The sequence below is a fragment of the Ixodes scapularis genome, unplaced genomic scaffold (genome assembly GCF_016920785.2).
Source record: "Ixodes scapularis isolate PalLabHiFi unplaced genomic scaffold, ASM1692078v2 ptg000154l_1__unscaffolded, whole genome shotgun sequence".
Taxonomy (NCBI): Eukaryota; Metazoa; Arthropoda; class Arachnida; order Ixodida; family Ixodidae; genus Ixodes; species Ixodes scapularis.
Window position 1 is genome coordinate 830,852 of NW_024609924.1, and position 14,842 is coordinate 845,693.

A 14,842-nucleotide genomic window follows, 5' to 3' on the forward strand; every position below is an offset into this window, starting at 1 on the left:
CAGTGAGTGGCATGAGAGGCGTGAGGGCCGTGAGGGCGGTGAGTGCATGAGGTGGTGTGAGGGCCGTGAGGGCGGTGAGTGCGTGAGGCCCCCTTCAGATCGAGCATCTTTCTCAGCAATTTTGGTGTTAATGGCGGGTTGTTCTCTAGCTTTCCCTAGATCGACACGAATTGCTGAGATTGGGTCCGGCTCGAAATAAGCAAGCAACTCGGAGCAATTCGAATACGTTTGAAGCGGCTGCATCTAATCAGGGACGCAAAATTTTCACGTGATACCTCGTGCCGGTGATGATGACACCGAAAGACTTGGTTCTCGTTTGAAATCGATCGTTTTTTAGAAATAAACTGTTTCAGAAAGGTGCATTAGTATTTCTAACGGGATTTAAATGCATAAAAACACGTTCATAACTCGTAATTGTGTCTAAATAGTGCAAGAAAAATAAAATTTTTTGATGACGATGGCAAATTGCATCAATTGGTTGCTGCGTGTGATCGCGGGCGGCGCGTGTCGCTGGTGTTGCGACGTAAAGTTTCTGGCCGAAATTGCCCCATCTGAAGCTGGCCTGAGTGGCGTGAGGGCCATGAGTGCGTGAGTGGCGTGAGGGCGGTGAGTGGCGTGAGGGCCGTGAGGGCGGTAACGGCTGTGAGGACGGTGAGGGCCGTGAGGGCGGTGAGTGGCGTGAGGGCGGTGAGTGGCGTGAGGGCCATGAGTGAGTGAGGGGCGTGAGGGCCGTGAGGGCGGTGAGGGGCGTGAGGGCCGTGAGGGGCGTGAGGGCGGTGAGTGCGTGAGGGCCGTGAGGTTCAGTGAGGGTGAGTGAAGGGCTGAAGGTGAGTGTGACTGTGAGGGTGAGGGTGAGTGAGGGGCTGAAGGTGAGTGTAGCTGTGAGGGTGAGGGTGAGTGGGGGGCTTAGGTGAGTGTGGCTGTGAGGGTGAGGGTGAGTGAGGGCGACCTAAAATGCCGACCTCTGACGATATCTGACCGACGCTCGTTATGACGCTTGTTCATGGCAATCTTTTTGTGGGACACGCCCCATAAAACACAATCTGCTCTAATTGGGAAATACATATGCAGATCAAAATTTAGTGCTCTCGAACTACCCGACCAATGGTGCCGGCGAGTTTTCTTGCTGTTAGCAGTCGCAAGCGAGCACAATAACACACTCGGTCACACCGCAAACGGAAATGTGTGAAAGCGTGCCAAACTGGCAGGGGTCGAGGAGGCGGTAAAACCATCGACTGCTGCGTCCGTTACTTTCTGTCTGCACCCAACGTTGTGCAGCACCGAAGACACTGATCGTACGGAGTACAATGCCATGTGGCATTCGACCCTCGTAGAAATGAGGATGCCATTTCTGTCTTGCACTGCACGCACCATCACTGTGAAGAGCTCCCAAGTCCCTCCCTCGAGGGCAGCTTTTTTCATTAAAAAAAAAAGACACAGTTTGGGGTTTTCTTACGGCAAAATGCTCAGCTTTTGGTGAAATGGCAAACACTAGTAGGTAAACAAAATAAACCTGGGTAACGCTTCGCCCGTGACGTCACATCTGTTTGTGACATTCAATCTCTTTGCAGATTCCCTCAGCCAAATGCCCCCGTCCCAAACCGGAGCCATAGATTCGCTCCTATGATGCACCGTACCGTCAATGGGTAAATGCACTCTGATCCGTACGGCTGCCGTCGGCCATACATACCTCAGCAGATCGGGATGCGACAAGGCACTACCCGGGACGTTCGTGCATAGAAGGTGTTCGCTGGGCTAAGATGCTGAAGTGCAAAGTGCCATGGAACCGACTCTTGCAAGCAATCTCCCACCGCTTCGTTGGTCCCTTAAAATTTTAATTCTAGCTGATAAAGAAATTCGATTGAACTAGGTGGATAATTGGTGCCACTTATGCTACAAGACCGCTTTATACATCGACATACAATTTACGAATAATCTGGAGATCATGTAATAACTGCAGGCAATTCACGTATGTATACTCGGTGTCAAAAGAAAAATGCGCCTTGTTTATTTCACGTTGCGCAAAATAATTCTTACAAGATTAGGTTTTCGGCGGCAGAAACTATCCTTATAGTGTTTGAAATGTGTAGGCCTTAGTAAAATAATGTATCACTAATCTCAAATGCACCTACATATATATCCTATTAAGGGGAAATTAGTAATGCTTCGTGAGGAATTGGACTTTGTTTTACTACGGTTCTCGAGGTGAAAACGAGTACACAAAAAAGCAAAACGATGACATGAACCATGAACACATGTTCAGGCACACTTCCCAGAGCAGTGTCAAAAGCCTGAGCTAATGAACGAACATATGAAAATGATGGTTCACGATTCGCAAGAGGCTTCCATGTGCGCATGCGTCGTAATATCCCTCCAAAACTATGGGGGCCTAGATTGCGCCTTCAACTGGTGAACTCCGTGCTTTGCACCGCCCGGTGCGTCGAAAAGGGTCCCAAAGTGGCAACACGTTACATCACACAAGCCGGCTACCGTGATGTGGGATGTCGCGATTTAGGTGGCCCGTCCTAGAAGTTCCAGCAAGAAGTATGAGCAAAAGCAAGTGTCACTGCCATTGCCGCATACCCCACTCGTGGCTGTTTGAATTTCCGTAGACCATAAAGGTGAAGGGCGACCTAGAGGCCACAGCAGAACGAGTGTCCGCCGTGCCCACCTCCGCTGCCGTACCACCACAAGGATCGTGGCTGGCAACAGCGTGACACTTCTACGACCTCAGGCAGACGCTGAAGAACCACAAATGAAGACGCGGTAAACACACCAGGAGTCCAACTTTGGTACCCACGAGAGTAAGAGCGAGATCTAATTCAGCACTCCTGAAGAGAGTGACGATAGCATTCCTCGACTGTTCGTCTGCCAACTTGAGCGAAAAACGCGGCTCATTTGCTACGAAGCATCATTCACCGACGAAAATAAAACGAGAAAACACAGTACATAGTAGCCCGGAAAAAGAGTAGATTGCCTGCTACGAACCGAGCACTGAGACAAATTAAGATGGGAGACAGGCAGATGTTGCGATCATCCACCCTTTTAACAGCGGAAGCCATTGACAGCTTACGCCTCATTTGCAAACCTCAAGTTATTCTGATGCCGTACACAAGCTGATATCGACCAGTGGGTGAAGCAGTACCAAGGAGAAGCGCATCGAAGATTGTGACACCTCTCTCGCTTTTTGTATGTTGGTGAGACATTCTCAATAAAATATTGCCCAGTTGTGAACTCGCAAACGGGTCAAAAATGTCTCATTGGTCAATTACGCGCAAAGCGTGGCGCCACGTCCAATCGGCAGCCGAAAACGCTCTCGCTCTCACCTCAAGCAAAATCGGACCCCAGTCGCATTCCAGGTACCGCATCAAAGCAGCAGCTCTCGATGAACTGCATCTCTTCCAAACACAAGCGGCTCTCCACAGACGGCTAGAGCAACGGATGAATGGCGTCGGCGGCTATGGTCACTGGCCGGATGAAAACGATGGAGCGTCTCCTTCGGACACCCCACCTCCTACGCGCTCTCGTCTTTCGTTGTGTTTTGGCTGTGCCTGCTTGCTCGATGCGTAATCCAAGGTAGGAAACTCGCACAAGAAGCAAGGCAACCGGAAGATTTCCTGCCATTCTCCTCTTGTCGGTGGCCATAGGTGCGGTACCGTGTTTTCGGGGTTAATTTTTTCCCCACAGTTTGGTGCATTTCAATGTCAATTTTCAGTGTAGGAAATAGAAGAACGGTGTTTATCGGGACTCGTGTCGATCAAGTGGTCCGTGAGCACGGGATTTCCTGAATATCGCGGAACGCACGCATGAGCCAAATACTCGGAAAGCGACTCGATAGTACCGACAAGCAAAAGAAGCAACACAAGGGGTGCAGTTCAAAGACAAAAAAAGAAGTATAGCCTCACAAACAATTTGGTGGGGGTTCTGTTTCGGGACAACACAAAATAAATATGTAGGTAGAATGTTATTTTTTGTCTCGTGAAGTTTCAACTTTTTTAATTCAAAGATGGCTCCAATTTGGGTTTTCCCCGGTTTTCTCACTTTCATGAGACTGGCTCGGGGTAAATTTTCGGGGTTCATCAGTTTACTGTAGCAGACAGGCTCGGATCGACGACTGTAAGAAATTGAAAATAAAGCTTTAATCGGGTACTAACTTGAGCCAGAAACCAAGGAATTAACGCGTGTGGGGAAGCAACAGCAAGCGTCGAAGGCGGCAGAAGCGAACGTTGAGGTGTCGGCGTGACGACATCCACCAAAAACACAAGACCCCAACTGTAGACCGCCGTCGACGGCGGCCTCACCGTGCGAGCCAGCGCCAGCAGGTGCGCCGCCCCGGGTGCCCCGTGGCACCAGTGCACCAGCTTGTCCGTCTCGCTCCCCAGCGACGAGGGGAAGTTGCCCGAAGGGTACTGCAGCGACACAAAGGCGTCCACGCTTGGGCGAACCAGGTCCTTGAGCTCCGCCTCACTCAGCTGGGCTCGCACCTGCACGCATTGACCGCGCCTGAAGTTACGCGACATGCCGGAGGGTGCCCGGAGCCACCAACCAAGCCGTAAATTAGAGCGACTACACCTCATCTACCATCTTGGTGCCTAGAATCGTGGTTGCCGGTTATCCAAAGCCCTACACGAAATCTTGGGAAACTTCTCCGTAAATTTTAAATCAGTCCGCAACTATGGAGTTTGCGCAACAATCAAAGAAAGAAAGTTCTGTGCATTTCGGCCACTTTGGACAAGCAAGGCGTAGAAAAAAACGTTGGTGGTCCCGATGGAACCACGTTCCTGTCGACACTATTACACGCAAGAAGTGGCAAACCATTCCTCACAAGGTCTGTACCTTGTTGTTTCCTAGCTTTATTTCGCACAAAAACATAGGCGTCACGCGTTGTATAAGATGAAATAAAGTCGAACAAGCACTCAAACAGCTTCAACTCGTCGGGGCAAAGAGGATACTCCTAACTTGTAGTCTGTTTCCTTCCTCCGCTCTTCCGCCACTCTCTTTCTCGTTCTTTCTCTCAAGACCACCGACGTCAGCTCTCACTATTTGCCACGCTCCGTTCCCATCTTTATCACCCTGTACACGACAAAAAAAAAACGATATCGCCTGAGCTTTTTGGCACAGTACATCAGGAAGTTGCATTTTCAAGTGCCATCCGCCACCAATTGCACCCGCCCTGCGCAAAAATGGCGGCACCCACGAGGTATTCGGGGAATGGAGTTGCCGACACCCTAAGAACAGCGGGGTCATTCACCTGCAGCAGCATGTAGAGGATTCCCGAGAGGCCGTGGGCCGCTCCCAAGTAGTATGACTCGTGCCACTGGTACATGAGAGGAAAGCTCGCTTTTGTCCGTGCCGACAGCCGCTGACCGGACTCCAGCACCGAGCATACCACCTGTGCAGCACAAGAGGATGCCAGATCGGGAATGCCGACGAGGCTTTGAGCAAAACTGGGGAGTCAACAACCGAGAGGGGAGGTGTCGCAACACAACGCCTTGGGTTTATCTCTAGGACGCCTAGGGCACACAGACCAACGTTACTGGATCGGCTAAGTTGACAAGCTTTGAGAAAAAAGTGACGCGCTGCCATTCGCTGTTGCATATAGCGCTCGTGTCACTGCCCGCCCGACTTGCTCGGTCTGACCCGCCTCGGTGCCCTTGGATACGCTGTGAAACACATCATTTTTTGTGCGGGTTCACAAAGTGTATTACAAACGACTGGTGCCAGTATGATAATGTCTAGATTGAGACAACATTTCTTGGGGCTTTTGAGGCAAATTCAAGCCCGCCGGGCTTTCATAGTTTTGGCAGTCTTCGACATTCGGCACCTAGGCAGGCCAGCTCGGAGAAATGACTGCGTCTATCGTGGTTTCCAGCACATGGACCATTGTGTTTTGGTCGTTTGCGGACTGAGATACTGCTACCTTCCCTCTTCTTGTGTCCTGTGTTTGTGTCAGAAGTTCAAGCACGAACTGCTGCATACATTCCAAAGCTATATTAGGAAAAAATGCCAATTTGAAGACGTCTTCGTCATTTAAAGGAAGCAGGCTGTTTTTGTATTTGTATTCGGCTATGTCGAGGGGGCCTACCTTGGTCCCTTGCGTGTGAGGGCCATTTCATAGACGTGTGACAAAGGGGGAAGAATTTCAAGACATCACTTTCGATCAGCTGATCAGCGCAGATTCATGTGTGTACTTCAAAGATTTACGTTTAAACGTCCGATAGATATTAAAGCTGTTATTTTTATTGTACTTGCTACAGCTTTACGGCAACAGTGTTCGAATTTTGAAACACTCTCGTTGTCTATGTGAAACGAGTTTGTTTGTGTAAGCATGTATGCATGCTCCAGTGTCTAATAGAGTGACGTGCTTGTTGACGCGTTGATATGAGTAGTTATGTTAACTACTCTTTTCTTACCGTTGCAGTTGTGCTTAAAAACAAGTTTATGATACTGTTCTTTTATTAATCTCATGACGTTTCTGCAATCTAGTATTTCAAGTCAAAATAGAGACATTTCTAGCCACCTCACTGAGCCCCTGAGAATGCGACATAGAAAGGCTGAAGTGCAAAGACAACTGTGAAAACTTTACTGCACAACTACTCAGCCTCTTTGTTGTAACACGAATGCACTTCTATCGTAGAAGTTCTATGTAAGAGAAACCAATCAAAAGTAGGAGATGACGGAGAAGGTGGGAATAGCAAACAAAGCCCGGCTCCGTGATCGTCAACTACATGTATTTTCAGCCTTGGTATTATGCATTCTGGTCGCAATTTTTTCATGGAAAAAGAAATAAACAATGCACAGTATTCATCTACAATTTTAGCCTCGCCGAAGATTTGTTGTGGCAACAAATAAAAGGTAGAAAACATATTTTGTTAGTGTTTCTGTGTCAAATATGTGGGAGCATTTATCGAGAACTGGCTACGGCACTGACAACGCATGCGAGCTCCTGATTGTGGATGCTGGTCATAGACGAATATGAGAGACAAGTTCGACATAAATCCCGTTTTACTTTAATGTTACACGAGCAGAAAATCACATTCGGAAACTCGACCCAAAGCTAAGCCCCTAAGCTCCTATCCATTGCATTATACCGTCTAAAAATCATAGAAATCATTAGTGTGCACATTTTCAATCATGTGGCCGCAGCAGAATCTATTTGCTGAGTCAATTTCTTAAAAAGCAGAGCGCACGGGGCCACCGACATACCGCCGACTGCCTTCTTTCGCAATTAAAAGCTGGCATCCCGAGCTTGCCCAGAGCCTGGCCGGCCTTGCGGATCGGACGGGCTGCAACAACAGCGCCACCACGTTCGCACGTACGTACGGAGAGGGCCGGCTTTCCGAAGCGCAACTAAAGCGGAGCTAGTCAACTGAGCCGATCTAGTAACGTTGACACACACAGGGTTTGCATCACGGGAAGACGATCTCAAACTCTACTCAGTGCACCTTTGAAGAAGACCACTCACATCACGGATGACCTCGCTGCTCACTACAGCCGTGGCAATGTGTTTGCGCACGAAGAGGAGGGCGGACAGGTATCCCACGCGGCCATAGAGCAGCTCGTCCGGGATGTCCGTTTCCAAGGGCACCACGTGCTTGCTCAAATCTAGCAATCTGAAATGCACACCACAGTGGATTTTTCATTTCATTTAACGTATGCTCCCCACACACTGTGTATTTAACTCTGCTAGGGAAAATTCGAGCTTAGAAAAAGAAGTTTGTTTCTTAAGTAGTTCGCACCTGGTATGGACTCTGCACCCCGTACATATGTGTGTGTGCACATAAAAATATACTCCTTGCACTTCTAAAACAAATGCCTGCTTTATGTGCACACAACGAAGCTTGTGCCCATATTAGTAGAAATCATTATTAACATAATCTGTCATTCAAAAAGTCATTCACAAGTTGTCATACTAAACGATCCCAAAAAAAAAACAATGTATCTCCATGTGGTGAATGATGTTGATTGGGGCGAAGCTCTGGTGGTGCTTGTCTGCGTAGACGCTGAGCCGCAGCATGCCGAGCCTTTCGTTCGTTTTCATCCATGTCACGCTGCGGTCAAATGCTCAAATGCGTATATAACCACGTTCCATACCACACATTCTCTTTCTGACATGGATGAAAACGAACGAAAGGCTCGGCATGCTGCAGCTCACCATCTACGCAGACAAGCACCACCTGAGCTTTGCCCCAATCAACATCATTCACCACGTGGAGATGCGTTTTTTTTTTTTTTTTTTCCCTACACGAGCACGAAAGCACGTGCTCACGTGCTCGTGAGCATGAGCTCCCGACGCCGGACATCGAACGGACATACGGACATGGCTAGCCCCTAAGGAGCTTCGCCCCTAAAATATGACCTCTATAGATAGGCTGCACCACGTCACTTTCTACTTTTAAAAGTGGATAGTCTGTGGACTATAATCAGCAGTCTTTAGTCCGGGCAATACGGTATTCACCTCAAAGGCGTGTTCCGGGGACACATTACAAAAGGAGGTGGGCAGAAGCACCAAATACGATTGTAAAGAACTACAAAACATGGCAACATGTTGGCACAGTTACCAAAAATATGTTTTCAACCTGATATGCAATACAGTTGGACCTCAATTTAACGAAACCCGATTTTACGAGTTTCCCGATTTAACGAACAAATTCGGATTCCCCGCGCAGCCTATCCCGAAGAATGTCTTTCTCGACTTTACGAAGTTCCCGATTTAACGAAATAATTATTGGGTCCCGGTGACTTCGCTAAATCGAGGTTCAACTGTATACAAAACATTAATTTTCAACTTGCTTCAGAAAAAATAATTTTGAAAGAGCCACAAAGTAATTCACACACTTTGCACAACACAGGCATTCGCATAGTTCCCTCTTCAGGATGTATCTCTGTCACAGTCTGATCGGGAAAATTATTCTATTCTGTACGCTACACAATTCCATAATACAACACTTTGCCATAAATCCAGCAGAGGATCCCATTTCCTGACCTTCTGCTCAAGATTGGACAGCCGCTCTCCGAGCATTGGTTACAGACGCATGACACAAGTGCAGGAGCATCGAGACGCTCTCCCAAAAAGCAGGCTTGCACTTGCTACGTTCGCAAAATGCCTAACAAGCCAGGACAATGCTCGTCACGATCGTGAAAGATGTACTCAACAAATAGGATTTTGTTGTTATAATTTTTATTAATTGTGGCTTTTATTTGTGATGCCCATGTAAACACTTTCCCAGAGCATGCAGTCCATGACAGATCAAAACGACATCACCTGAGCTTCCCCCACTTTATTTAAAGCTAAGAGAGTTTCATTTTCAGGTGGTAACTATATTGCCAATTGCACCCCCTCTGCTCTAAGAAGCAAGGTGGTGGCACTCACGAGATAATTGGAGGAGGAAGGGCCGATAGTCAGTCTAGTTAGTTTAGTGACTCCAGATCAGGAGTGGCCGAACCGCAGATCCCCGCGAGTCCAAAAGCGGTTTGCTGCTTTCCGGTAACCTTACGTCCCTTCCCCCTCTCCCCAAGATAAGAAGGAAAGAGTTATAGAATATAAAACAGCCTGCATTCTGGCGGCATTGTACCACCAAACATGCCACTGTGATGCACATTTCTCAACATGGAAGGCGGCGAAATCAAAACAGCATGCGAGCCTCACGAAGAAACGCCTAACCGTGCTGCTCAGGACTGCAACGACACCATCCAAACCAAACCTCAAAGCTCTAGCTTGTTCCATGAATGGGGACCCACAATAAAAATACATCATCAGCAATCACTTCACAAGTGGAATTTGTTGTGGCCTTTAACTCGAAGGAAAGAAGTAAAAAAACACTGTCACTAAAGGCAAACTGAAGCGGTACTGTATTTGAGAGGAAACACTTCAATTGTCTTCAATTGACCTCCAGAATCACAAATATCAAGATTATTTTACAATTTGGTGCACGGAGGCTGCAGAAATTAATTTTCAAAGTACCACTGAAATCCCTTCTTTCAGGGGCGTGACGTCATATTAGGAGCTTTCGAGCTTTTGGAGTCCCCGCTTGCGCGCATCTACAGCGCCTATCAAAGTTATGCACCCGTACTCTGGATAATTTTAAAAAAGTCAGAAAGAAACGTCAGAACTGGTGTCGGTGCAGGGGAATATACCTGGAAAGCCTGCAATTGTTTGCGCTGCCCACACGAGCGACGCGCGCTTAAAGGCCAAAATATTCTAGTACGACGTCACGACTGGTCGGAGGTTTTTCCTGTTTTCTCGTGTTTAGTTGCATCTTCAGGGGAAACGAACCTGATATTCAGATTCACGGAAAAACAAACCTCGAACTCGTTATTTTTTTTTTTTTTTTCAAGAAGCGTTTCAGTTTCCTTTTAAAATGGATCCCTTTTTATGGCTCTTCGTATTAATCTATCGAGCCACCCCAGCTCTAGATCAACCCAAGAGCATTTCGCGATCCACACGCACTCACTTTTTGACGAGCTTCTGCGAGTCCTCTTCCCTGCCGAGAAGGTGGTAGAGAACCGCCCCGACCGCCAGGGGTCCCGCGTCCCCACATAGGAAGGAGAAGCGCCTCTCTTTCAGGCCCTTGAGCTGTGTCTCCACCAGGGGGAGTGCGCGCTTCAGGTACACCGGGTCCCCCAGGCGCTCCGCCAAGTTCATGTACATCAGGGCCACGCCTGCATGGACCCTTGTTTTGTGGATGCTTGTGCAAAGCTCAGTTTCCACGCCCTCGGCATTATGGGAGGACACTACTCAGGAGGGCCGACTTTTTAAGCCCTAGCAAGGAAGGGCACAGACCAAAACTGGTTTTGGAGACATTTTTTGAGCAGAAAAATCTGCATTTTGAAGCAGCTTAGAGCAGACAAGCTACATTTTGGAGCAACTTACAAGTAGTAAAACCCGCATTGTGGAGTACTTAAGTATAAAAAAAAATAAAACATATTTTGGAGTACCTAGGAGTAACTGTGACATCATTTTAAGAAACCATCTTAGACAGTTGAACAATGAGTTACAGTTCAAGTGACCTAGGTTAGTACTACTACAAGTGTTGGAAAGTATTGAATAGAACATTACTGGAAAATATCTGAAATCGCACACAGAAATATGTATAATTTTAGGAACAAATTTTAATTAAAAATGAAGGTGTACAACTCGGCAACATAACATTACATGCTATGTTGCATCATATATCGTAAATGTATGATGTATAATGCAACAGTATGATGGCTAGGATGTATGATACACTGAATCTATCGGATGAATGGATGTACAGATACGGCTGAAGGAATCGGGCGGTGGCTCGTACCTCCTCTCGATGAAATAGCCAAGTATGTCAACCGAGTTTTCACTTTCCACTAATTGTAGCGTCACCATGACCTTTGGCAGAGCGTGACACAATCTTGGTCGATTTCACGCTTTTGGCGCCGGTAGGCACAGAAGATTGTGAGGCTATCAAAGTGAAGTAACAAAACTAACAGTGTAGACGGCTAGTTGTGATAAGGAGGGCTGCAAGAAGTTTCTTCTCTGTACATTAATTGTGAAGGAACTTACGACAGTTCGTGTCAATTTCCCAGTAAAGTTGCTTAGTCGATGTATCAAAAAATAAAACAATGTTCAGAACTTTTTTTTTACCAGATACAATGCAGAATTTCTGGAGAGTGCCACTGTGAAGGGGATTTTGTAAAAAGTAATTTATTTCTCTACAAATACTTTTTTGATAAAATGAAAGCAAATTTCAGACCTTCTGTGTCTCCGGATAAATGCTAAGCTTTTTTTCAGAAAACATTCCTAAAATAAAAGAATTCACACATGCATTTCTCATTAAATTTCGATCAGGAAAAACAAAGAATGAGCCTTTTCTTTAGTCCTGTTATGAACTGAAGTTATGTTATGTCTAACTAAACTGAAATTTACACTGAAAACATGGAATGGGCAAAAAAGCATTCAAAATGTTCTGATAACTATCCACCAAGGTACTGAAAATAATAATTAGCAAGTTAACTATGCAGCAAAAATATAATGAAACTTTGTGGAAATATTCTTTGGATGTTCATGAATTTAAATATGACACACTTCAAAATCAATGTTTGTTTGTTTTTTTTGCAAAAAAAAATCTTATACCTAGTAAATATATTTTTAGGCCATGTTTTTTTCTTTCTTATAAATAAACACAGGGGCAGCCTCAAAGAAGGGTGCTCTCAAGGGTTGACTCCATTCTCAAAATAAGGAGTGTTCATTGTATGTCTCCCTTCCTAACTCTCTCCTCCACAGTTTCTCCTTTCTGCAATCTTCCATTTAAAACAAATTGACAGCAACCTTTATCCAAACCTACAATGCATGGAACACAGTTTTTTAGGAGTCAACATTTACGTTATCTGAGACGACATTAAACAGTTGTTTCAGGAAGTGGACGGCAACACATCGTTTATTTATTTTCCTGCTAAATTTAGTAGGGAAATAAATGTCACATGACACTACAACCTGACCCCGTGAGGACACATCACGTCAATTACAGCGGTGCTGTTAAGTGCTAGTTTCCCCAGGATCGTGTCCCCCGCAAAGAAATGTCGACACAAAACTCAGGACAGCTACCACCATCTATAAGCGACGGCGGCAACCAGACCTTTAAGCCTTTCCACTCCGGTTTTCACCAGAGGGGAAAGGCTGAATTTCTCTAGGCGCCGTCCTAGATGTCGTCCTCAAGGTCGCCCTAGAAGTTGTCCTTTTGGTCGTCCTAAACGTCATCCTTGAGGTTGTCCGAGAGGTTGTCCTAGAAGTTGTCCTTGAGGTCGTTCTAGACGTCGTCCTTGATGTCATCCGAGAGGTTGTCCTCGAGGACATCCTAGAAGTCATTCTTGAGGTCGTCCTCGAGGTCGTCTCAGAAGTTGTCCTTGAGGTCGTCCTAGATATTGTCTTCGAAATCGTCCTAGAAGTCGTCCTTGAGGCCGTCCTAGACGTCGTCCCTGAGGTTGTCCTAGGCGTTGTCCCTGAGGTTGTCCTAGACGTTGTCCTTGAGGTCGTCTAGATGTCGTCCCTGAGGTTGTCCTCTAGGCGTCGTCCTCGAGGTCGTCTTAGAAGTCGTCCTTGAGGTTGTCTGACCATAATACAGCTTCGCTGGTCTTCCTTCTTCACCAGAGTGGAAAGGCTGAAAGGTTTTCTTCATGCTAAATTCAGTGGCAAAATTGACGTCACAACCTGACGTCTCGCGCGGCACCAATTTTCCATGAAATTTAGCAGGGAAATTGACATCAGTGTCAAGTTGTGGTGTTAGGTAACATGATGTTGGGTCATGCAACGACGATCTTTGCCAAAAATTATTGGAAAAAGAAAGTTTGCCTTTTTTTAATTATTCCAAAATACCCACTTATTTATTTATTAAGTGCCATAAAATTTATTTTGAAACTGTCTCGGAAGAGTTCTAGCGCAGTAGTGTGAAAAGTGAAAGAATAGCGAGCGGTCAAACATGCGATCTCCGTCAGGTGAAGAAACACCAGTTTTCGCCTTGGCCAGTTCAATAATCATTAACTCAAAAATAAAAAAAAAAAAAAAAATTAGCCATCTTAGTTGTCTGTGCGCTCGTTCATTTCAGAAATTCCCCCAGAAAATGGTATTTTTTTTTTTATTAAAAAATTCAACCCCAAACCTGTGCTTGAATTAGATAAAGCTTCCATCTACTAAATTGGCTTATGACAATAAAAAGCTTACAAATATTACCCTTCGAAAGTCTTATGCGTTATACCAGGGCACTTGGGGCAAACAAGATATTATTGATGCGCCGAGAAGCCTAGCTCGGAATTTCACACTTTTCCAAATGCCCCTTTTCCACGCAAGCTATGCCTATGGCTTAAGATTTTTTAACTTTGATTCATCTTATTGTAAATGAAAACTTGCATACACCGTGGGAAAGTACAGCATTCTCTTAATTTAACGCCACCACGAGATGGTTCATCTTTGGCACTTTTTGTGCTATTTGTGGGCCTACTGGTCGAATTACAGGGTGAAAGCTTGACTCCTCCATCGTTGGCAAGTCTTTCCCGAATGAATGCCAACTCTTTTCTGAACAATGCCGGCGTGTAAATACAGTAGGTTTAGGGGAACATCACGCTAAATCTTTGTAAGGTCGAAGTTAGTTTTGCACGGCACTGCACGCACGAACCGGCTTTCCCACGTCGCCATCTATCTCTCATAGTGAAGCTCCTAACAGTGCATTCACACGTCGGAAATTTTTTCCACAGAGAGGGGCAAACATCATCGCGTTTCGAGGTCACATGCAGCACATCACGGATGCTTGCTAATCCCTGTACTCTGCCAAAAGCCAAAGATTGCCCCATCGTTCCCGCAAGAAAAAAAGATGGCATCAAACGACAAGTTCGATGGCGTGTGCAAAAAGTATGAGGCAAGTTTGAAGTCGTCACATTCAACAACAGCGTTAATGTTGACAGTGTGACATTGCTCTTGTGTCGTACTCATACAACGGAGATTTTCTCCAGGTAGAGGAATATACGTCACCATGTTTTGAAGTTATGTGATTCGTGTCACGGATGCTTGCTAATCCGCATACTGTGCAGATTGTCTGATCGCTCCAGTGAGAAAAGGAAGATTGCGTCCAAACGATGAGTTCCATTAGTTTGTTGATGTTCGCAAAAAGCATGGTGGATGCCTGAAGTTGCGGAAACTGGCTAGAGAGTTAACTTCTAATCTACTCAAGTGATCGGAATGAAATTTGCAGGGGAGATTTGACATCAGATGTAGGTGCATTGTGCAAACTTTCAGCTCTCTAGGAGAATTTTATATACCTGCATAAAAAGATGTGTCACTCTTCGTTAAGAAATCTATGATATGCAAATGAAGCCATTA

The 14,842-nt window shown here is 46.0% G+C and overlaps 1 protein-coding gene across 2 annotated transcripts in view; it reads right to left on the reverse strand.

The window, feature by feature from the left end:
* LOC8039884 (lanC-like protein 2) overlaps nt 1-14,842 on the reverse strand; it is a 36,641-nt gene that overhangs the window by 15,399 nt on the left and 6,400 nt on the right. The window contains exons 3-7 of one of the 2 annotated variants that reach the window (XM_042287692.1): nt 10,455-10,662; nt 7,466-7,613; nt 5,252-5,392; nt 4,960-5,073; nt 4,302-4,484 (exon numbers count right to left, since the gene is read on the reverse strand). In XM_042287692.1, the coding sequence (XP_042143626.1) occupies nt 4,302-4,484; nt 4,960-5,073; nt 5,252-5,392; nt 7,466-7,613; nt 10,455-10,662 (794 nt within the window). The remainder of the gene's footprint in view (nt 1-4,301; nt 4,485-4,959; nt 5,074-5,251; nt 5,393-7,465; nt 7,614-10,454; nt 10,663-14,842) is intronic. The other variant, XM_040208435.2, reaches the window with a different exon arrangement.